The 25,103-nt window shown below is 47.1% G+C and overlaps 1 protein-coding gene across 2 annotated transcripts; it reads right to left on the bottom strand.

Moving 5' to 3' along the window:
• On the bottom strand, positions 1-23,895 carry LOC140916328 (fatty-acid amide hydrolase 1). Of its 2 annotated transcripts, none has more exons than XM_073357823.2 (15): positions 23,606-23,895; positions 20,719-20,832; positions 19,195-19,338; positions 16,408-16,541; positions 15,695-15,901; positions 14,292-14,332; positions 12,170-12,294; positions 10,897-11,022; positions 9,227-9,324; positions 8,490-8,589; positions 6,380-6,420; positions 4,824-4,863; positions 2,313-2,421; positions 841-986; positions 1-249 (listed from the first exon to the last, which is right to left on the bottom strand). In XM_073357823.2, the coding sequence occupies exons 1-15, from the start codon at positions 23,780-23,782 to the stop codon at positions 121-123; spliced, it is 1,731 nt and encodes a 576-aa protein (XP_073213924.1). In that variant the 5' UTR covers positions 23,783-23,895; the 3' UTR covers positions 1-120. The 2 variants fall into 2 exon arrangements, with proteins under 2 accessions (XP_073213924.1, XP_073213925.1); XM_073357824.2 differs by lacking the exon at positions 23,606-23,895 and adding an exon at positions 21,532-21,825.
• Positions 23,896-25,103: the final 1,208 nt, after the last annotated feature.

Below are 25,103 nucleotides of genomic sequence, written 5' to 3'. Positions count from 1 at the left end.
CACCATCAAGTTATTTAATTAAACAAAGGTTGTGCCATTAACTTCACTGCTCGATGCAGATGGCTGGCTGGGGCAGACGAGCAACACTGTAACCCAGCAGCGTTCTACCCTGCCCGCCGTTCAAAGGTTTCTTTGCCTCCTCCGGGTCAGCGTCTCCACCTCCTTCATGAACCGAAGGCACAGCTCCTCCTGCCAGGGCAGAGCCACGCACTGCACCGCCATGGGCAGCCCCACTCCTCCCCGGATAGCCTGACAGACAGAGGGAAACAGACTGACACCCGAAGTCCGGGGAAGCCGCCGAGGACGATACAAGTTGTGGTTAGATGTTCGGCTGCGGGTGGGTTTTTCTCCCCCTGTGTTGCCCCAGCTTTGTGCAGACAGCCGGCACAGCAGACCCCGAACGAACTGCCCAATGACCACCACATCCATCATGATCTTGAGCCGTTTAATCAAAACATCTCTATTTATGACACTGTGATCCTGACCTTATCTTTTAGGAGGGGTCAGTGTCTTCCTGTGATCCGGGGGGGATGTTTTTATACCATCCTTGATATCGGGATGTTCTGGTACCCTGGGATGTGTTTGCGTGAGTGCTTTGGGCTTAGCACTTCTTAGGAATGTGCATTTCTGCAATATCAGCCCTGTTCTTGCCAGATTCTGTGAACTTGCAGGTAGAGCATGAGGTTTGCTCACAGCGTGACTTTGGCTGACTTTCCTTTATATCAGCAAAGCTTGCCCACGACTTTAGCTCAGGCCTCATACCGGGCCTTTGATACAAGGGCTTCTCTCTCAGGCTCTCTTTCTCCTAAACAAGTCTCCCGAGAGCAGTTAGCCACTGACCTTTACGAAGATCTTGTCCCACGAATCGTTATAGTGTCCTCTGTGGGACTTGAGCTCTTCCTCATCCTTCTTCGTCACCGTAGTGACGGGCACAACCCCGGTGGGAAAGTCCAAGTAGTTATACAAAATAGTGTAACTCGCTGCCACTGTGAGAGAGAACGAGAGACGTCACATTCAGGTGACCAATCGGTACGAAGAGCCTCCTTTTGTTTGGGGTACGACACCAAGAGCAAAGATTTTTCATTGGTGATCGACTCCCTTTGTGAGGGAGGCGTTAACATTGTTAGCTTAGAGAAGTTTTCACTGCTGCATGTGAGGAACCAGCATGGTAGGAACACTGGATCATAAAATGCCTGACAGCCCCTCTACATCGGTCTTCTCTTTTGGAGGTCACTCCATCCAAGAATACCTCTTTTCTAGCAGACATCTCTCAAATGCCTGCCAGCGACCCTTCTCTATTCAGGGGCTTATCCCACGTCTATCACCGTGGTATCTGCTCCCAAGATTATTCCATACACAGACTATGCAACTCTCTGTAAGAACCACAGTATTGCGAAAACTTCAGGCTGTGCTGGGGAGGATATTTATAAAACATCGGGGGTAAAATTTTCAAAAGCGTGCAAGCAACTTAGGAGCCTCCGTGCCATTTTCAGAAGTGACTTAGGCACCTAAATACCATTGAGGATTTGGGCCTAAGTCCCATTGACTTCAAAAGGAGTTAGGCCCCCAAATACCTTTGAGGATGTGGACCTATGTGGCTAGGTCTCATTGACTTTCAATGGGACTTGGTCTAAGTTATTTTTGAAAATGGGATGTAGGTGCTTTTGAAAATGTCATCCTGCATCCTTTGCTATGTGTCCTGTGGCTGTGATCTGACTTACAGGTGGACAAGTGTCATCAAAACCAGAGAACTCCGCAAAGAAACCACTGCAGGGAGACTACATTAAACCCTCCGGCATTAGTGCTCGGAAACTGGACCAGCATTGAAAGGAATTTGTAACAAGTGCCTCCTGAACCGGTATCAAAACTGGTTGAGTTACTAGCCTAGACAGGACAAAACCACTCTCGGCATGGAACGAAACCTCAGTCATGCTCTCCAAAACAATACCGAAGATGGTTTGGTCCAATCTACATTAGAACGAACCCATTTTCAGCAATGGTTCAACTTCCTAGCATTGGCAGGGATTTCCATGGAGAAGAAATCTCTTGGTGCTAAGATATACCCTCGTGCAGGGGATCTGAGCCTGGGGACTGCAACCACCCTGGTCTTTCCATGTTGCTAAATGTCCTAGCTGGGTCCTAGATAGATCCAAGCTAGAAGGACAGGCGCTCTTGATGTAGGCTAAACTGCAGCCATTTCACAGTGGACTGAGTGGCCTATTAAGCAGAGTAAGAACAGATGAGTCAGAGTTCCTTGAACAACCCAAAGAGTTGAGATGGGCCCAACTCTAGAAGTTCCCAAGGAGTTCTACCTGAGATCTTCCCAGGAAATCCAATCTGAAAAGCAGGGCCCACAATCGGACACAACATCACATCCAGATCCAGCTTCCTCCATTCGGCGATGAATTCTTGGCAATACTCCTAAGGAGCAAAAAAACACTTGGAGTTCAGCGTTGAGAAGATCATAAAAACGATCCTACCAAGAATATACTTAAAATAATAAACCCAGGGCCAGATCCAAATTCCTGCTCAAGTCAATGAAACAAAAAATCCTTCCCATTGACTTCAACGGTCTCTGGGTCAGGCTCCGGGTTAGCAGGATTGTCAGTGGGGCTCCACCATTAAACAGAGTTTTAAGTGTTCTCGGCAGTGGGAGTTTGCCAGGATCTCTCTCCTCCTGACAAGGCTCCCAGCTATTACAATTTCAGAATAGCAAAGAGTTTTCCAGTCTTTTCTCAAAGCCTGTATATATTAACTAACAGCATTTGGCACCTTTCAACTGCCGATCTCAAAGTGCTTTTTAACAGTGGGTAAACACCAATACCCCTGGGAAACCAAGGCACTCAGCAATCAAATGACTTGCCCAAGGTCATGCAGCAAGCCAACGGAAGAGTCAGGACTAGAACCCAGATCCCCAGTCTGCCCTATCCCCTTCCTCCCACCAGTGAATTGCTGAAGATAAAACACAACCTACGACTGTTAACACACAAGACAGTGTTTTAACAGGTCTGGCTGGAAAGCAATAATTCTGTTTTGTGAAACATTTTGAGGATTCAGAATTTGGTTTCATTCTGTATCTCTCTCTCTCTCTGGCCAATGGATATTATTTAGACAAAATGGATTGGGTCCAACAGAAGAGACAGAGACACTCTATAGCCTGGTGATGAGAGGACTCAGGAATTCAAATCCCTGCTTCAGATCACAGGGTACAATAGAACCTCAGAGTGACAAACCCCTCGAGAATGGAGATTGTTCGTAATGCTGAATGAAACATTCTTTCAAAAGTTTATAACTGAATATTGACTTTGAAACTTTACTAGGCAGAAGAAAAATGCCGCTTTGAACATTCTTAATTTAAATGAAACAAGTGCAGAAAGTTTCCTTCCCTTGTCAAATCTTTTTTCAAGCTTCCCCTTTATTTTTATTTATTTTTTTTAGTAATTTACATTAGCACAGCACTGTACAGGCTCTGCTTTTATTTTTTTCATCTCTGCTGCTGCCTGATTGTGTACTTCCAGTTTCAAATGAGGTGCGTCGGTTGGCCGGTCAGTTCGTAAGTCTGAGGTTCTACTGTGTAAACCTGGATGTCTCACAACCCAGAGGGCGAGTCTCTCTCTGGTTTTGACCAGAAAACACGGTGTCAAAAAAAGATTCCCGACCAGCTGTAGCTACCAAAACTAAAGTTAGGCTCTTAAATGCCTATTTAAGGTCCTGAATACAAGTGGCTTGATTTTCAGAGCTGCTAAGAATTTGCAACCCCAGTTAAGTCACTTTAGGAACTGCAGGTGATCAGTATCTCTGAAAATTACACCACTTCTATTTAGGAGCCTAAATATGCATTTAGGGTCCCCAGCTTTAGGCATTGGGATTTGAAAGTATCGGCCAAAACACTCCTCGGGAAAGGAGCAGATCCCAAAGCCTTTGTTTAATTTTCTGTCACTCTCAGTTAGAAGACACAGGGAGCAGAGTGTATCCTACGTATTTGCTAACGGTAAAGCTATGGAGTGGAGACCTGATTAGAATACGTGGGAGAGGAGCCTTGTTTTCATACACTGCGAAAATCACAGAACTATCCAGAGGCAATGTGGTCTAGAGGACAGAATCCAGGTCTCAGTCCAGTATTCCAAACTCTACCACCGAGCGGCTGGGTGACCCCAGGTAAGTCATGTCTCTCCATGCCTTGGTTTCCCCCTCTTATTCGTTGTCTAGACAGTAAGCTCTTTGGGACATGAACTGTTTCTTACCATGTGCATACAGCACCGAGCACAGTGGAATTCTAGGCCTGGTCTACACTCGGAAATTAGGTGAGTAGAACTACATCGTTTAGGGGTGTGAAAAATCCACACCCCTAGGCCACGCAGTTAAACCGACCTAACCCCCACTGTAGACTGCACTAGGCCGATGGAGAATTCTCCCGTTAACCTAGCTGCCACCCCTCGGGGAGGTGAAATCCCAACGCCAACAGGAGAACTTGTCACGTAGTGTTTTAAGTGTAGACAAGCCCCTGATCTTGGCTGGGCCTCTAGGGTTTATCCCACTAATGAATTCCAAGCTTTCTATGGTCTCTGAAAAAAGTGTCTCCTTGTTTAGTGGACCCGACCTGGAAGGACACCCCCAATTCAATCCTAGCCTCCAGGAAGATATTTCAGAGCTGACAAAATAAAGTAGCTGAGCAAATATATTGGACTCAATCATGGTTTACCCAAGAAATGTTTAGGGCCCAACCCAACTGGTAGCCTTTCGGCTGATGTTAATGAGCACTGAATCAGGCCTGACAAAGAAGAATTAAAGAGTGGAACCAACTGCTCCAGATGGTGCTTTACCTCAATCTCACAATGAAGTTTCCAGAGTTCTTTCACTGACCTACAGATGTCAGAAAGAAAATTGAAAGACTTAAAGTCAATTGCAGGAGACAATTAAAAAGAAGCGGCTTTCACACCCCACAATCTGCTGTCATAGTGTGCAATTAAGAAAGTGGGGGAGTGATTATGACTTGACTGAGGCTGGCTATAGACATGGGGTGAAATACAGGTCAATGGGAGTTTTGCCATCAACTTCAGTGAGGCCAGAATTTCATCCATTCTACACTACAAGTAAGGATTTCAGTATTGGGCTGTGGCAGGACAGTCGGGCTACAACACAGCCTGTCAAGGGGAGGCGCCATCAAAGAGACAGCTAGCACATTCCAGACAAGTGTTCGGTGAGAACGGCAAGGTAGATTCTCCATCATTTTTGAATCAAGTTTGGATGGTTTTCTAAAAGATCTGCTGTAGGATTTATTTTGGGGAAGTTCTATGGCCTGTGTTAGACACAGGCTCAGAAAGATTAGATTTTGACTCAGTAAATGTTGGTCAACGATTTCACCGCACACGCACAAACCGATGGGAAAAAGAGATACTTCCATAGGCAATATCTGAAATGGACAGACAGGTGAAGCTAAAGAAATGCTGTTTGAGAACTTAAGAGTTTAATTTAAGGCTATTTACTTTGCATATTTTGACATGTGATGTTGACAATTTGTGTTTGAAGCTTTAGCTTTTCACATCTCGAGGTCTGCTCTCATGACATAATTATTGTCTGACCCCACCCTATAATTTCCTGCAACCATGAAAATTTAAAATCGAGACAAAGAAAAATTCTTTATCACCCATCAGACTTGAATTCTGCCAAGCCTAGTTACAGAGGAGGTTAGACTAGATGACCACAGTGGTCCCTTCTGAATTAACAATCTCTGCACAAAAATGGGTGTGCTTGGCTGTCCAGCTGCCTCTCTCAGCGGTTAGACGGCACTCAAACATCGTATGACCCGACTTTACGATCTAATGGTTTAAAGCATCACTGATCCCTATTACTGGCCTGAACCGGGGAAGGCTCAGCACCCTCTGCTGGCGTGGAGGGTAACAGGACAGCACTTTATAGACTGGGCTTATTCCCTCCAGAGGGAATTCTCATTTCAGGGCAGACGTTGGGCAAGATTCTCACCCTGCTCTGGCCCCCTTGCATCACGTAAAAGGGCTGGAGCGGTGTAAAGTGTCCCTAAAAGTCCTGGGTTAGGAGCCAGCGGGGGAAGCCGGGGGCGTGAGGGAAGGAAGGGTGTCTTAGAGGCAGCGCCCACGTGTGCAGTGCTGCACAGATTCGGGGGCTGTGGCCCATAGGGCAGCCCGGGAAGGTTAACACATAAGAATGGCCACACTGACTCAGCTCAACAGTCCATCTAGTATCCTGTCCTCCGACCGTAGCCAATGGCAGGTGCTTCAAAGGGAGCATTTTATTGCGTAGCCATAATAATATGAGGTTAATTTTTAAACTCAAAATTGTAAAAACACAGAAAAAGTAGAGCGAAGCCCTGATGTATTTGTTCAGACTCAGAATTGTTTACCTCTCATTCATGTTTCTCAGGGTTTTTGCTAATCTAGGCTCCTAGAGGAGAAAAAAGGAGGAAAGAAAACTGACATGGAATACAGGTTTGTTTCTTTAAATATACATCTAACAACTCAGATGACTCTGGCTACAACAAATATACATTTGGGAAATTAAAGATGAAATGTGCATGTCTCATTGGTTCGAGCAGGGGGCTGGGAGTCTGGACTCCTGGGTTCCATTCCCAGCTCTGGGAAATAGTGTAAGGTAGTGCTTGGAAGAGGGATCCGCGGGTGAGGACTTCTGGAGTCACTTCTTGGTTGCGTGACCTTGGACAGGTCACCTCAAAATGGGGATACCACCGCTTCATCGCTCTCACCTTTTGTCTGCCAAGTGCATTTGGAGCATGTCTCTTAGGGTCCATCTACGCTTAAGATGTAATCTGTAATTTCCAGCTCGAGTTTAAATATACCCTTACTATACCTACGTACAGCACCTAGCGCAATGGGGCCCCAGATGTCACTGTAATACAACTAACCAACCCACAGATCTGTGACCAAGCCCAGGTTTTGACCCAAGTCCTGACAAAGCTGGACTGAGTTTTGCTTTTGTACAGAAATCCCACATTGCATAAATTGAGCCTGATTTGACTGGTAATAGACGGAGCTGGGTGAATAATATTCCTGAATAGTTCAGTCAATTATCCCCCTCCACGGCCCCAAGTGATAAACGAAGGACCTGTCAGCACGACTGGTGCATTATTCAGCCAGCGCTGCAGATGGGTGAATACAATTTGTCCAGTAAGTTACCTGTAATTCCCACCCACCCCTGTCTATCAACAGACCATTCACCGCACTATTCAACCGGCTCCACTGGTGAATGTTTTGCTCGGCTCTAGTTCAAGGTCATGGCAAAGTGGGAGAAATTGCCATTCCCTGCCCACTTGGAAGAGAGGCAAGCCCCAGAGCATTCTCCTCCTCTCACTCATGGTACAGCTACACTGCAGCTGGGGGGTGCAATTCCCATTCTGGACAGACACACGTGCACTAGCTTGGATCGAGCTAGCGTGCTAAAGACAGCAGGCTAGTGATCTCAGGACGTACCTATCCCGAGCTGCCATCTGAGACACCATGGCCACACTGCTACTTTTAGCATCTCTATGCCGCTGCGTGTACTGAATGGGGCCATGCTTCCTAGGGAGTGAGACTGGGGTTCCCATCCAGAGACTGCCAGCTAAGCCGAATCACACGAGAAACTGAGACTGAACCTGCCATCTGCAGATCATTGCCATTTCTCTCCCCCTGTGTATATGGCCTGCGTTCTTAGACGGCCAGCTCTTTGGGACAGAAATGGGGTCTTCCTACGTCTGTGGCAAATGCCCGGGCCTATTGTGGACACTGCCAGAATACAGATAAACAGTAATAATCTCAATACATAGATGAGTGGTGAGTCACCTATTTAAATTAGCTGAATAAATATGTACAGCAAGTGGTGGCCCAGAGGTGGCTGTCACTTGGATGGGCACGGTGCAAAAATCAAAGTAAGTGGGGCTTAAAAGGAGACGCCTTTGTACAGCAGTGGACTGAAAACGGCTGATTAAAGACAAAATGTTTCTATCTTAGGTACTTAGCTAGCCCCCCACGACTGCAGAATCGGAGCATCTCGCAATCGTTAAGTGTATTTATTCTCACATAGGGACTGCTCTCATCCCTATTGTATAGCTGGGGATCTGAGGCCCAGAGAGGCTACGTAACTTGCCCCAGGTCACACAGGGAATTGAACCCCTAAGTCTTAGGCTGCACTCAAACCACTGAACCATTCTAGGTATGATATTTTTTGCAGATAGAAAGAGGCACATGCAGGGGGTTCACCTTGCCCACGGGCTGTCAGATGCCTCCTCCCCCAAACCCTGCTAAACTTCTCAGGCCCAAGTTCTGGCTTACACCACTCTGGCAGCACAAAGGGGCCTTAAAGCGGCAAAATAATATATGCCGACTTTAAGCCCTCTTTACACTTGCAGAGCAGTGTAAAGGGGTCTCAGTGCAATTTGAGAATCAGGCCCTCAGTGCTCCCCTTCGTCACCAGCTGTTCAATACATTCTAAGTAGGTTAGCAATAAATGAACCTTACTATTGGTTTGAGAATCCAGGACAAGAGGCGTCTTAGCCAGCCTGGTGCTTTACACAACAGAAGTAATTGTTTAACGTTGGGATCTTCTAGCTCCCCTTTGCTGCAAGAGAACAATACATTCAGTTTATTAGGCCTTAAGGCTGCAGCTTTAGTTCTCAGACCATCAGCTCCCCTGTGTGGCATGTTAAAGGGCCATATTTCTGAGCTCCATGAAATACTCCATTGGGTTCTCCTGTTTGCTTCTAACATTCCTGAGCAGATCAGCCTACCTAAAATTCAACTCAAAAATTTATGTTCTTAAGCTGCCAATACCACTGATATCAGGAGGTGTCGGCTATCCTCAACATCCAGAAGATCTGCTTTTCTATCTAACTATTCCCCTGCTGCCCCCTCAATCACTACAGCATCTGAGCACCTCACAATCATTAATGGTTTTATCCTCTCAATAGCCCTGAGACAGGAAAGAATTAACCCTCATTTACAAACAGGAAACTGAGGCATAGAAAGGTTAAGTAACTTGCCCAAGGTCTCACACAGAGCTTCGGAGTCCCAGTCCAGCACCTTAACCAATAGTTCGTCCTTCACCCCTCTTTGTCACTTGGCCTTACCCAATAGATTATCCTTCGTTCTCATTTGTATTTTTTTAATGAGACCCATATGTACATTTTTAAATTCCTGTGTATCTAGAAATACAGATGCAGATGCACATACACACAGTTGCTCGAGAGGATACTTACAAGCGGTCCAAAAAGGTGGAGGACCCATCTGCAAACAATCCTCTTACAGAAATATCAAACATAAGGTGCTCAACACGACAGGGTTTGAACGGCACCAGCTAAAAGGGACAAATGACAGTGGGGAAGGACACACTTTAGTGACACAATACAGTGAGTGGCACAGAACTGGGATGGGGGACCGGTTAAGGGCTCCTGCATCTGCACGTTAGCACAATTCACTCACACCCTGTTCACCAGGGTTCACAAGGAATATCTGATGCTCATGTTCCAAACCTAAAAAGCCCCCGAAGGACAAAGAAAGCTGCTATTCCTGAAGCCAGTTACTCTGCACGGGGCAGTGGTGAGCCCGAGTCTGCTTAGAGCACTTGAGCACATAGGGATGGAGCAGCTGTATTAACTTCCCCCCATAAAGAGTGTGGCCCAAAGAAAAGCAGATCTGCAGCCAGCAACTGCTCTGCTCACCCCGTATACAGCCCCTGTTCCTAATCCTATTGGAAACTGGATAAGAAACAAAGACCTGATTTCTTACACTATCATGTCTGTGGTGATCAAAAGGGATCCCCCAAACAATGGGGACCTCTAAGAATTTAATAGGCTCCCAAAGAAATTAAAATCCTACAGAATTTAATAGAGAAAGAGCCTCTCTGTAGGTTTTTTGATATACAATCCTATTCCAGGGATATAGTTGTCTATTAAATCCTATAGGATGGTTTTAACATTGTTATTTTCTATTGCATTGAATAGGACCCTTTCACAAGGGACTGGAGAATTTTAAACAAGTTACTAAAATGGTGCATTTCTCAATTAAAAAAAAATTAAAAACCCAAGCTGCACAAAATTACCAGACAAATGACCATTTATTTCTTGCAGTAAGTGTATGCTAACGTCATGGAGGCTGCTTTAAGGATAGCTATATACTGGACCCAAGGGTGAAGTCCTGACCCCATTTAAGTCAATGGCAAAATTCCCTCTGAAGTGTTTAGAGCAGGCTTTATGCACAGAAGCCCTGATTTGTGCTCTTTGGGTGGGATGCTGGCTGAGGCATGAAAGAAATGGGCAAGGCTGATAATGTACACTGACAACAGGCCGCTGGTGAGCCAACCAATAATGTCTCATTGTTTCCTTGTGCTATCCTATCTGTCTCTTGTCTTATACTTCGATTGTAAGATCTCTGGGGCAGGGTCTGTCTTTTTGTTCTCTGTTTGTACAGCGCCTAGCACAACGGGGTCCTGGTCTACGTTCTCTCTAAGCTGCACAGCAAGCTATCAAGGGCCGCGCACGCACACAGCCACAGGGGCCTGGACTGTGGCTGGGGAGAGGCACCTCTCCCCCGGCCCTGGCCCCCGAGCTGCGGCGAGAGAGGGCTGTGGGGGAGTCCTCTCTTCCTGCCGCAACTCCGGGACAGTCTGCACCCCAAGCCCCTCATCCCCAGCCCCACCCCAGAGCCCTCACCCCCCACATCCCAACCCTCTGCCCTAGCCCTTAGCCCTCTCCCACACTCCGAACCCCTTGGCCCCACCCCGCCACACATTACCCCCAAATTGGTGCACATAACAAAATTCATTCCGCACACGAATGTAAAAAAATGAGAGGAAACATTGGTCCTGGTCCACAACTAGGGCTCATAAGTGCTACCGCAATACACACAAGTGTATTGTTGTTATAAATACCGTATGGCCTGCATTCTCCAGAAGCTGCTTGGTCTCCAAAACCGCCCGTCTCATGGAAGGACTTGGCATTGTAAAAGAATCAGTGTCATAATATCCTACGCGGAGGGGCCGTGAGCTGGAGAACACCTGGAAGAAAGGGTTTTAAGGGAAGGTAGTTGGTGGTGGTAGTAGGAATGAAAGTGAAGCTTCTACCAAGAACTAAAGTCACATTTTAGGCTTTAAAGCCAGGAACATACACCTATTAAATCAATCCCACTGGGCGAGTCTTGCAGGTCCTCTTGTGCCAGCACTCACATCTTCCCTCTGCCCGTATACCGATGGGTACAGATCATAGAAACGTAGGGCTGCAAGGGACCGCGAGAGGTCAGCTCCCTGCAGCTCCCTGCACCAGGGTGGGACCAAGTAAACCTAGTGTTTGTCCAACCTGTTCTTAAAAACCTCCAGTGACAGGGATGCCACAACCTCCCTTGGAAACTTATTCCAGAGCTTAACTAGCCTGAGAGTTAGAAAGTTTGTTTTAATATCTAACCTAAATCTCCCTAGCTGCAGATTAAGCCCATTGTTTCTTGACCTACCTTCAGTGGACATGGAGAACAATCGATCACCGTCCTCTTCATAACAGCCCTTGACATATTTGAAAACTTACCAGGTCCCCCCCCCCCCCCCCCCCAGTCTTCTGTTCTCAACACTAAACATGCCCCGTTTTTTAAACCTTTCCTCACAGGTCAGGTTTTCTAACCCTTTGATCATTGTGGTTGATTTCCTGTGGACTCTCTCCAATGAATTCCCATCTTTCCTAAAGAGTGGTGCCCAGAACTGGATCCAGTTCTCCAGTGGAGACCTCACCAGGGCCAAGCTCTTCTTGGCCCTGGCGAAGTCTCAGTACCAAAGGCTTATGCGAAGATGGATATAGTTCATGCACATTTGGATAGGAGTTAAAGTTCATATGAAGGATGGTCTTGCAGGTAAAGCCAAAGACTCAGAGAACTTGGTCTCCTCTGACTTGGCCATTATTGCACTGCATTCCCCAAGCAAGTTATTCCCCTGCTGTGTGCCTCAGTTTCCCCACTGGTAAAACGGAGATTATATTAACCTCACAGGAGGGAAGGGAGTTGGGGAGACTTAATTTGTTAATTAGTGCTTTGAGATCCCCCCAGCAGAATGCAAGTGACTGTTATTGCTCTATTTTCAAAGGTAAAGGATAATGAGCTGCTCATCAGCGGGATGCTCTTGGAACATTTCTCGTCCTTCAGAGACCTGTGTGGTTCTTTACCTCCTCGTTGAAGGGCAGGGGCGGCACAGTGGGGTCCAGGTGGAACATGTCTTCACACAGGAGCGCTCTCATGCACAAAGCCAGGCTGTCCACGTCCCTCGCCATTGGCCCTATCCCTACTACAGCTGGAACAAAAAATCAGAAAGAACATTCATGCAATCAAACAGATGCCCACAAGGTCCATATTCAGCGGGCATAACTTACATAGGAATTGCCATTCAGAATTAGATTGCGGTCCTCCTAGTGCACGACCTGCCTCTGACAGTGGCCAGTACCAGCTGCATCTGAGAAACATGCTAGAAATCCTGCAGCAGGCAAAGATGGGATAATCTGTCCCAGGGGAATGTTTCCTCCTGACCCCAAAATCAGAGGCAGATTTATGCCCTGAAGCATGAGGGTTGATATCTCTGCCAGAACTCTTTCCCACTCCCTCAATTCTTACTATAACAATTCTGGATGTTCTCATTCGCCATGTAAATATAGAAGGCGTCCAGGTATCTCTGATGCTTATTTATTTCATTCATTTCTAATCAAAAAAATTGCCAAACTGTGTTGAGTTTTGTTGTTGGGTTTCTTTTAAGGCTTAACAAGAACCCCCACAGCTCTGTCACAAGTGGAGACGGCCTGAGCTGGAAAAGAGGCAGGGAACTCTGAAGAATTCCAGGAAAAGTTGGTCCAAGCTCCGGCCTGCCGCCAAATCTCTTGCTATGCCTCCGCACTCCAGTGAGAGAGGCAACACTTCACAGTTCAGACCTGGAACAGGACATGTGAATCAGTGCCCAGTAAGATAGCAAAGGGATTTGGGAAAGGGAAGTGCCAGCAATCCCAGGAAACCTTCAGATGTTTTTATGGCTGGTCCTTGTGAATAGACTAGTAATCAGGTTCTGTCCTTCAGTAAGAACGGACACCAGGTACCATAGAATATCAGGGTGAAGGGACCTCAGGAGGTATCTAGTCCAACCCCCTGCTCAAAGCAGGACCAATCCCCAGCTAAATCATCCCAGCCAGGGCTTTGTCAAGCCTGACCTTAAAAATATCTAAGGAAGGAGATTCCACCACCTCCCTAGGTAACGCATTCCAGTGTTTCACCACCCTCCTAGTGAAACAGTTTTTCCTAATATCCAACCTAAATCTCCCCCACTGCAACTTGAGACCATTACTCCTTGTTCTGTCATCAGCTACCACTGAGAACAGTCTAGATCCATCCTCTTTGGAACCCCTTTTCAGGTAGTTGAAAGCAGCTATCAAATCCCCCCTCGTTCTTCTCTTCCGCAGTCTAAACAATCCCAGTTCCCTCAGCCTCTCCTCATAACTCATGTGTTCCAGTCCCCTAATCATTTTTGTTGCCCTCCGCTGGACGTTTTCCAATTTTTCCACATCCTTCTTGTAGTGTGGGGCCCAAAACTGGACACAGTACTCCAGATGAGGCCTCACCAATGTTGAATAGAGGGGAATGATCACGTCCCTCAATCTGCTGGCAATGCCCCTACATATACATCCCAAAATACCATTGACCTTCTTGTCAACAAGGGCACACTGTTAACTCATATCCAGCTTCTCATCCACTGTAACCCCTAGGTCCTTTTCTGCAGGCTGTGGCTGAAAACACAGGGTTTTCATATTTGGCCCTTACCAGAACAAGCCATGAAAAAAACCCAGTAGCAAAGCACCCTTTATCCAGAATCATGGGCCAGGTGCTCCCTTCAGCACAGAAGTGCCGAATGCAAAATAGAAGAGTCCAAGCAGAGGTACATCTTCACCAGCCACTTGTCCTGCACGGAAGACTCTCGATCTAGGCACTTATATATTCCCCATAACCACACTTTACCAGGGTCTATAGTTTTCTAGTGTGATCTTCCACACCCCACCTCCCATGCAAGAGCAGCAAACAGGCTACCAAGTTCACATGTCTAGCAAACCCAACCTCTTGACCTGAATACAACCCAGCTCATCTCCAGAGAATATCTCAGGGTGGGGTTCTCTCACTCTGGCTAGGTTCTTCTCTCGAGCCCCTAAGGGACACTACGGCCCTTCGCAGATCCCCAACCATGTGGATCTCATTTAAGAGGAGCAAAAACCAAAGAAAGAAAGATTCCCCAATAATCAAAAGACAAAGTCCTACCTGATTTCTGCCCAGCAATACTGGCGACCACTCCTTTCTTGCTGTGGGGAGAATATAAAGACAGACAACAGAGATTTATTTTAAGATCATGGGCAATATTAAGTAAAGTGGAGAACCAGCCGAGATTCTCAGCCACCTTCCTGTGAATTGCTGTTCCTTGATCTGAGCTGGACCCCAACAGCACTTGAAAACAACTAGGAGTTCCTGAGATAAAAGGAATCAGGTCTATTCCTGAAGGCTCTGCTTTCTTTCTTCCCGCTTTCACTTGGTCATGAATGCTGGAGCCAAGTGTATGGAGGATTCCATTAGCCCACGACCACCGTCACACCCTTCCAAAGCATTCACACTTTGGGCTGAAGTTTCGCGGAGTTAAGTCTCTGCCCAAAGGAGAATTTGCATGTGGACAGACCTGGACACAGAAAACCTGGGTTTTAGTTCCAGCACTGCCACTGGTCTGCTGGGTGACCTGGGGCAAGTCGCTCCCCTCTCTGTGCCTCAGTTTCCCCATCTGTAAAATGGGGATCGAGATCTACTGATGATAGAGAGTTAGGTAGTGTTAATTAGGTAGCCATCTCCCACTGAAATGAGTGTTGAGCACCTAATGCCTTTCACTGTCTTTTTAATCCCAGCCTCTCTCTCTTTACGGGAAGGCTACATGTGGTGGGGAAGGAACGACACTGTAAGAGTGCTTCTCGGGGGTTTTGCTTTTGGGAATGAAAGGAGGAATTTGCTGAGTTGTGATAAACTTGTCTGTCAAATGCCAGCATAGAATCATAGAAAAGTAGGGCTGGAAGGGACCTCGAGAGGCCATCAAGCCCAACCCCCTGCACCAAGGCAGGGCTAAGTAAACCTAGCCCAACCCTGACAGGTGTTTGTCCAATCTGCTCTTAAAAACCGCCACTGATGGAGATTCCACAACCTCCCTTGGTTGCCTGTTCCAGAGCTTAATTGCCCTGGTCATTAGAAAGCTTTTCCTAATACAGCTTCTTTGCTGCAGATGAAGCCTGTTACTTCTTGTCCTGCCTTCAGTGGACATGGAGAACAACTGATCCCCGTCCTTGTTACAACCACCCTGAAAGTATTTGAAGTGTCCCCCGCACAGTCATCTCGTCTCAAGACCCAACATGTCCCCTTTTTTTAACCTTTCCATGTAGGTCAGGTTTCTAAACCTTTTCTCAGATTTGCATGATCATTGTGCATGGTGGAAGAGGTGCCCACTCAGTATGCTGCCATAGTGAAGTTACGCAGTGTCATACTTTAGACACACAGGCAAAATCCTGGTCCCACTGAAGTCAATGGCAAAACACCCCACTGACGTCAGTGGGTCAGGGTTTCCACCCCGGAATGGTTTTCACTGAAGCATGAGTTACTACGAGGCAGCAAGACCCAGCGATACACAGTACCTCAGTCTTCCCCCAGTGGCTTTGAGCGCACAAATCCCACAGAAGGCAGCTGGGAAACGGAGGCTTCCTCCTACATCCGTCCCAATGCCCAGGATGGATCCACCACTGCTAATCAGCGCCCCTTCTCCTCCGGAGGAGCCGCCAGGTGTCCTGGTGTGGTCCAGAGGGTTCACTGTCTGGCCAAAGATTAAATTACTGCAGTCGAAGCTGAAAGGGATGGGAAGAGAAAGAACATCAGGTACACACAAGGCTCACTTAAAACCTGATCCAACGTCCATTGACCTCAATGACAGTCTTTCCGTGGACTTCAATAGGCTTTGCGTCAGGCCATTATAGTGTAATAGAGTCATCACTTACAGTAGATTTCCCTTCCCCCATTTAGCTAATTACACTGTAATTAACATGATCTTTTCCAGTTAAGTTTTTTAGATAAGTGTGGGGGGACGGGAAGAGGGGAAATAATATTAAATTTTTAAAAAGTCCACTTATTTGTAGAAATTTAAATTAATTCTATTTTGAACAGCTCTAAAACTGGCTGAAAATGTAGGGGGAAATTGGGGGAGGGAATCATTTTGCCCCCCCCCCTCCATTTTTCATTCAAATTAGAAATACCATCAACATTTTTTTCACTGAAATTTCAACCAACTCTAGTTACGTATAAACACGCTAAAGAAACAAAAATGGGTCAGATCCAATCCAAGGATTCCAGTTACTTTAACAGGGACTGGGGAACGTTGGTCTTCACAAACGGAAGCGCCCCCCGTCTCTTTAACACTTGCACCAACACGCAGTCCTCAGCAGCAGGCTGATTGAGACGCTTCGCAAACCCCAGGGTGGAATCGTGGCCCTGAAAAAAATCAAAGGAAAAGAGACGGTCGATTCAAACTTCCAAATGGAGGATTGCAATTTTCTCACGATTAAGCAGCAGTGTTTAGCACAGTCTACTTTATGAAGCGACGTACGCGTGCGTGTGTATGTCTGCATGCACAACAGTGTGCGTATTCATGTGTACACACACACACTTTAGAAGAACATTTCAAACTGGCTTGGGGAGACCCATTGCCATGCAGAATGATGCCTGACTGAAGCCCCCGGACAAAAATAAAGAGGGGGAGAAGTGGTCAACAGGAGAGTATCAGGTCACAAGGTCACATTGTAAGGAGAGTGATCACTTTAGATAAACTATTACCAACAGGAGAGTGGGTTTGTTTGGGGAGGGGGGCGTGGGGGGGGGAAGAAAACCTGGATTTGTGCTGGAAATGGCCCACCTTGATTATCATACACATTGTAAGGAGAGATTTCAGAGTAACAGCCGTGTTAGTCTGTATTCGCAAAAAGAAAAGGAGTACTTGTGGCACCTTAGAGACTAACCAATTTATTAGAGCATAAGCTTTCGTGAGCTACAGCTCACTTCCTCAGATGCATATCGTGGAAACTGCAGCAGGCTTTATATATACACAGAGAATATGAAACAATACCTACTCCCACCCCACTGTCCTGCTGGTAATAGCTTATCTAAAGTGATCATCAGGTGGGCCATTTCCAGCACAAATCCAGGTTTTCTCACCCTCCACCCCCCCCACACAAATTCACTCTCCTGCTGGTGATAGCCCATCCAAAGTGACAACTCTTTACACAATGTGCATGACAATCAAGCTGGGCTATTTCCTGCACAAATCCAGGTTCTCTCACATCCCCCCACCCCCATACACACACAAATTCACTCTCCTGCTGGTAATAGCTCATCCAAACTGACCACTCTTCAAGTTTAAATCCAAGTTAAACCAGAACATCTGGGGGGGGGGGGGGTAGGAAAAAACAAGAGGAAACAGGCTACCTTGCATAATGACTTAGCCACTCCCAGTCTCTATTTAAGCCTAAATTAATAGTATCCAATTCGCAAATGAATTGGATACTATTAATTTAGGCTTAAATAGAGACTGGGAGTGGCTAAGTCATTATGCAAGGTAGCCTGTTTCCTCTTGTTTTTTCCTACCCCCCCCCCCCCAGATGTTCTGGTTTAACTTGGATTTAAACTTGAAGAGTGGTCAGTTTGGATGAGCTATTACCAGCAGGAGAGTGAATTTGTGTGTGTATGGGGGTGGGGGGATGTGAGAAAACCTGGATTTGTGCAGGAAATAGCCCAGCTTGATTGTCATGCACATTGTGTAAAGAGTTGTCACTTTGGATGGGCTATCACCAGCAGGAGAGTGAATTTGTGTGGGGGGGGTGGAGGGTGAGAAAACCTGGATTTGTGCTGGAAATGGCCCACCTGATGATCACTTTAGATAAGCTATTACCAGCAGGACAGTGGGGTGGGAGTAGGTATTGTTTCATATTCTCTGTGTATATATAAAGCCTGCTGCAGTTTCCACGATATGCATCTGAGGAAGTGAGCTGTAGCTCACGAAAGCTTATGCTCTAATAAATTGGTTAATCTCTAAGGTGCCACAAGTCCTCCTTTTCTTATTGTAAGGAGAGTGATCACTTTACATAAGCTATTACCAGCAGGAGAGTGGGGTGGGGGGAGAGAAAACCTTTTGTAGTGATAAACACCCATTTTTTCATGATTTGTGTGTATAAAAACAAACATCTTCTGTATTTTCCACAGTATGCATCCGATGAAGTGAGCTGTAGCTCACGAAAGCTTATGCTCAAATAAATTGGTTAGTCTCTAAGGTGCCACAAGTCCTCCTTTTCTTTTTAGGTCACAAGGAACGATTCTAGCATCTGCTCATAGCTAAACTTGGAAGGATTCGATTTTTAAACTGGTAGATTTCAGTCATGTTGCTTGCACTGTACAAGCACAAAACTAGGAAAAAATATTTCCAAAAAAATTGAAATGTACAGATAGGCAAAGTAAAAAACAAACAAACAAAAGCAACGCTGCTTGAGAACCTAGAGTTTGATTTAAGGCTATTTGCTTTGTATATTTTGACACACAATGTTGACAATTTGTGTTTTAAGGGTTATAAAAGCTTTAACTTTTTGAATCTCAACAGCTGCTATCATTAATGACTGTCTGACCCCTGCATTGTCTGATCCCCCCATAATTTTCTGCAACCGTGAAAACTGTATTTGATAAAAATAAAAAAAATGCTTAAAAAAAATCAAACACGGATATTATCCATCAAAATGATAAAAAAAAAACCCACGGCATTCTGCCAACCCTACTCGCAGCTAAATACTTTCCTAATATTGCTTTCCCATGCAAGCAATTCACAGGGTGGGTTGCAATTGTTACTGAGAGGGAGGTGTCCTGTGAGATGATTTCTCTATGAAGAGGTTGCATACATTATGGAAATGTTTGTGAACACCTGTCTTAACCCATCCAGACATTAACTGACAGAATATGCCTGACCCAGAGGCTGCTACCAACATTACAAATCATGAAGATATAGACAGCTGAAGATAAGTGAATAAGAAAGCGTTTTGCTCACAACATTCCATTGGGCTTATGATCCTGCAGCTCTCAGGCAACTAGCTGATGTGTGCTGTACCTTGCAGTTAATGGAATCCTTTATACTGACTGGGATCCCATACAGCAAGTCCTTCTTCTCCTGCCTTTTCACTTGCTGAAGCTGGGATTCAGACTCCTGGAGGTAATCAGTCACACAGTTGACTTCCTTGGTCACTTGAAGGGCCTTCGGAAAGCACACAAAGCCAGTGAGGGAGACAGTCATTCCAGAGATAATCCCACAACCAGGCCATGTTCTGAAGCTGCCTACATCAGAGCAGAAAGTAGCTCTGTCAATTCTTTGCCCCACTCAGGCAGCTTTATCTGAGGACAATTATTTCTGGATGTGTGCGAAATGATCATTAGGGAAAGACACCGAGACACAATCTCAGATGGTATGTCTACAATGTTTACAATTAGATGGGATTCTCCCACCAGTTCAGATGGACAAAATTCTTCTGTCGACCTACTGCTGTCTACATGGGGACTCAGGTCGGCTTAACTAAATTGCTCCAGGGTGTTGATTTTTCACACCTCTGAGCCATGTAGATGGGTCACTCTGATTTTCTAGTGCAGACCAGCCTTTACACTGATGTATTCCAGAAGGGTTATCCTCATTGACACCAGCTGAGGATCTGGTACAGAGAGTGCTTCAATTTATTTGGAGAAGTGTCTGTGATTATATTTTTAAAATAATGGGTTGGACATTAACTATTTGGTTGTTTTTTTTTTTAAATAAAGTCAATTCTAAGTACATGTCAAAGTTTACTAGCCATGATTAAGGATATGATTTTGTCACAGAGGTCACGGATTCCATGATTTTAGCAGACCTCAGTGACTTCTGGCTCCGGCTGCCAGCCTCCCACCGGGGCTTGGCTTCCATGGTTCATTATTTATTGTCCACATCCTGCCCACAAATTTTAATAAAAAATCCCCATGCCAAAATCTTAACCTTAGACATGGTGATGGAGGACAATGAAAAGTTTGATGTTTTATTTGCCCATAAAAATAAGTTGGTCAAATGGATGTATTGATTTTTGGAAGGCAGAAACCACCATGCCCGAATCCACGTAGGCAGATGGCGTGACAGCGTGGGGCCTCGTTGATTTCACTGCCTCACAAGCATCAACCCATACAAGTCCCTTTGCACAACTGGGGCTTTACTGTTCTTTATTTACCTTAGCATGAGTTGTAGAATACTCCACAGCAGTTCCCCTAGCTTGGGGCAGTGCAGGACTTTGTTAGCAAATCTGGCTTTTTCACGAGTCAGGTCGTGACGTGGTGAAGGATACAAACTTTCAGAATGTTAGCTTGCTTCATAAGCTCTTTTGGGACACAGATTGAGCCTAGACACTGCCCCATTAATAGCTTTTCTTTGCAGTCATCTCGAATTCTGAGTAATTCGGAACATCCCCTTTGTTTTAACTGAATTGTTTGGAAAGGCTTAAGCCTTCAGCCCCAACCACATATTCTGTTTGCACTGAGCCATGCTCTCTTTTCAGATCTCCAAGCACAAAATCACACCGTCTGATTAGCAACAAGCCTTGGAAATAGGTGCATTCCTCACCTTGTCCACGTAGGTATAGAAGACCCAGTCTGGAGAAAGAGAACCATCCCGGAGTTTCTCAGAGAGTTCCACCAAGGTGAGAGAGAGGATTGGGTCTGCATCTACATCAGGATTCTGAGGGAGGAATTAAACACGGAATCCACACGTCTATACTTGTGAAGCGCTGGGGAACGCTGCTGGGCTCTCAAACAGCTGCTGCAATCTGCCCCAGAGATGGATCTATTTTGGCAGCACTTGCTGCCATCTCTGTGTATAATCTATGTTAAATAAAACACCCCTTAAAGGTGCACAGTTAAGGCTGCAGAACAGCCATGATGCTCTGGTTGTCATACGTTCTGAATTTTTCAAAACCAGCTGCCTCTGGGCTGACTTTCCCCATGCTTGCTGTCTGCCTAAAAGTCTTTTTAGAAGTTCTAACAAAGTCGTTTCTTCTGGTTTTGGATGATGGAAGGGTCAAAGCCAGCACAATTTCCTGCCCTGAATTAAAAAAAACCAAAAACTAAAACCACTTTTTAAAAAAATCTTGCTACAGCAAAAATAGAACAAACAGTGAATATTAACACAGAGAGACCCCAGTTCTGCCATTTGGTGTCGGGGGATGCCGTGTGGTGTAAGGGTCAAATGGCAGAACTGGGGCCCTCCTCCTTGGATTGAGCAGAACAAGTGTAAAAACAGACAAGTAACAGCAGGCTCAAAGGTCACTTCTGGGGTAGCTCTGGGCAGGTCAGAGAGCTAAACAGCCCCCAGGCCTCTCTCAAAGATCATGAGAGACTCTCAGGCACTATGGAAAAAAGCAAATAAAAACAGAAGTACCTTAGGCCCTTTCATCTCTCAGGCTTGTATTTTAGTCCAGACCTTCCCGCTTTCCCAAGCCCCTCCTTTAACTTTCCAGCCTCCTGGACACAAACTCAGGGCTCAGTCCTGCAGGCAGCTGAGTGCCTCGGACCCTGACCCAGCAAAGCACTTCAACCATGTACTCGCAGCCTCAAAGTTCCGAAGTCTCAGCCGAAGCCACTAGGTTTAATCACACGCCTAAGTTGCGAGGCTGGATCAGGGACAGAGGTCAGTCCTCAGCAGCCTGCAGGACTGAGCATTTGGCTCAAACACTGACGCCTGTAGGTTAATTTACAAACATACCTAAGAATGATTATGGAAGCAGAGCACTAGTTATCTCTGGAACTCATCCACGCTTACCTTCTCTAGGTTCAGATTCCCCAGTGGCAAAAGTTACACAGTAGAACCTTGTTCATCTCAAAATGAAAACTGGCTTTGAAGCAAACCTCCCTTCCCCGGCGAGCTGAACACACCAGAACTGCATTTGGGCCCAATGAAAACCTCTATTTTCCCTTGCCATATATCACGAGCACTGAAATCTGAATCGATCCAAATCTCATTTCTCTAAAGAAATTCTGCATCCTGAATATTATTCAGGTAATAAAAAGACGGAACTCTTCCACAGCATCAGTAGATCTCAGAAAGCTTTACAAAGGAGGTTAGAATCTTTATCCCCATTTTACAGATGGGGAAACTGAGGCACACAGGCAAAGCAACTAGGCCCAAAGTCCTCCAGCAGGCTAGGTCTTCTGACTCCTAGGCCATAGCTCTATCTAGCAGACCACACTGCCTTCCTAAACAGCAGGGGCCTACTACACCTGATCAACTACATGCCTTTATTTCTGAATCTATTCATCCTGGTGAAATACACTAATGATTGCAGCCCAGTGAGACTCTGGCACTGGTGCTTTCCCATCACAGAGTTAAAGTGGGCAGAGGTGACGCAAGATGTGGCTGCAATTAGGATGCAACCTTTGAGGCATCAGGTGTTTAAAAAAACCTGTACAAATCTGCTCTCTCCAGTTTTATAACCCTGTCACATGCGATGCACATGGGCTGTTCACCAGCCAAACTTGCTAATCAGCCTTGCGATTAAACTGCACCAAGCGTGGGAAAACAAACGGGGACTGGACGGAGGAGCCAAATTCACTGACATTAAGCCTGCAAGGTGATCCGGCCTCTCTTTTCTTGCTTCTGGTCTTGCTGGTGCACGGGGAATTGAAGTGCACATTGGCCACAGCTCCCCTCCCCCAGGCCAGTTGTACTTCGTCCCTAGCAAAAGCACTGTTAGGAACAAAGACACAATGCTGGAAAGCCAGGGAGCTGGCAGTTAATGTTCAATTCACTCTTAATGCGTTGCCCCCCCTGCGTCTGGAAAAGTCCCACAGAACTCAGCAGAGAATTAACTCCCCCGCTGTAGAGTTCTCTACTGAACAAGTTCCATAGGGGTTTGGGATCGTTTCCACTAAACCCTATTCCAGGGGCGGCCAAACCGCAGCTCGCAAGCCACATGCGGCTCTTTCCCATTTCCAGGGCAGCTCACAGAGGCCCCCCGCAATTCTCCACCCACCACACCAGGGCAGGGGGGAGCTCGGAACTTCAGCCCTGTAGGAGACACCTGCCCGGGCTTGGGGCTTGAGCAGGAAGGGGGCTGAAGCCCCGAGCCCCAGAGGGCGACTCCCACAGGGCTGAAGCCCCAGCAGGAGCCCTCCCCGCAGGGCCGAAGCCCCCCCGGCATGCCCAGCTCTGGAACTTCTGAAGATGATCGTGGGCGGCTCAGAGGGTCCCTACATTTGCCCCCCCCCACCCCACTGCCTTGCGACAGGGCCCTGGGGGTTTCTCTTTCGGACAGCAGCTCCCACCCACCCCTGCCCTGCCGCCCGGTGGCAGCTGAGCACCTGGGCGTCTCGCTGCCCGCCGGCCACGGACAGCACGCACCAGGCACCGGGGCATCCCCGGCCCGGCTGCGGGCAGGTGCCGGGAGCCCGCGGGTCCGGGCCCGGCGGAGTCTGGCTTGGAACTCAGCCCGGAGCAGGAGCATCGGGGCGCCCACCTGCTCCCGAAACCGCGCGGCGGCCTTCTCCATCCGCCCCAGCGCCGGCCCCCGCCGCCGCCGGCCAGCCTCGGCCGCCGCCCGGCGGAGCCCGCTCCTCCCGCGCCAGCGGAGCAGCAGGGCGGCGGCGGCCGCGCCGCCGAGCAGGGCCGAGACCGCCGAGGCGCCCGCTCCCATCGCGGCTCCGCGTGTGAACGCCCGGGCCGCGGCGTTCCCAGGGCAGGATGCAGCTGCTCCGCCGGCGAGGCAGACGCATGCGCGTGTCACCTCCGCCGTGTGCAGGAAAGCAGTGTGTGTCCTTGTGCAAGGCAGCCCCCGAGGGTGGCGGGGGGGGGGGGGGAGGGAGGGAGTTTCCTCTGACAGCCCCCCCCCCCCCCCCCCCGGCCTCTCTGAAGCGGAGCAAAACGCTGCTGACGAGCACAGCTTGCACCAAGCGGCCGGAATTTCCAGGGGATCCCCCCCCCAGCTCCCCAGCAATGATCTTAAATTGGGGAAAGGCCTGCATTACCCCTCTGCGCTGTACTATGCGGGGAGGGGGCTTAAAAGCTCCCCTGCATTGCCTGAAAGATTCTGCAGGCCTCTGTCTTTCAAACTTTCAACACCCTGGGGGAGAGAGAGCTCAGGGGTTTGAGCAGGGTTGTGAGTTCAATCCTTGAGGGGGCCATTTAGGGATCTGGGGCAAAAATTGGGGATTGGTCCTGCTTTGAGCAGGGGGTTGGACTAGATGATCTCCTGAGGTCCCTTCCGACCCTGATATTCTGTGAAACTGGGGAGGGATTGCGTTAGCCACGTCAAGCTGATGGACCTGTTAACAAGCCTGGCCCGCCCCTCCCGGGATACACCTTCATTTCCCAGATCGGCTTGACTTTTGCTGTAAGACAATAATGTGAATAGTGTGTCCGTTTCCCCCCTAGGATCCCGGACAGGTGTGGCAGAGTGGAAACTGAATTTGAGCCCATCTGTAACTTCTCAAAATGGCAAGAATAGGTTCTTAGTTTTAATGAGTTAGTTAATTAATTAATGGTTTTAGTTAATGTATTGGTTTGATCCCTTTAGTCAAGTTTTAATTTATGGTTGAAGCACAGAATACCTACACAGATATTCACCCTTGATTTAAAGCCTAGGTAATCTGTTCCAGTGGCTTCTCAGCTAAAGAATTTGCATCTTATTTCCAGTTTGAATTTCAAACTTTTGGTCTAAATTCCACACTCCACTCTAAAGTAATAATGTCTTACTACACTAATCCCTTTATAAGGAATATGGCACCGTTCTTATAGTATATGGGAGAGGACAACTATCCTTTGGATGTGGCTGTACTTTAGAGAGAAGATAAGGTGTATTCCAAACCTATCTGTGTGATCACAGTTTCGTGGAAAAGGGAGAGAAGTCATTGCTTACAGATAATTTACCACGAAGACACTAAACCTGATTTGTAGCAAACCTGAGGTCAGATTACAAAGGCCCAGATCTATGTTTAGTGAAATACACTCAACAATCT

The sequence above is a fragment of the Lepidochelys kempii genome, chromosome 8, assembly GCF_965140285.1.
Source record: "Lepidochelys kempii isolate rLepKem1 chromosome 8, rLepKem1.hap1, whole genome shotgun sequence".
NCBI classification, from domain to species: Eukaryota; Metazoa; Chordata; order Testudines; family Cheloniidae; genus Lepidochelys; species Lepidochelys kempii.
This window is presented reverse-complemented; position numbering and strand designations above follow the sequence as displayed.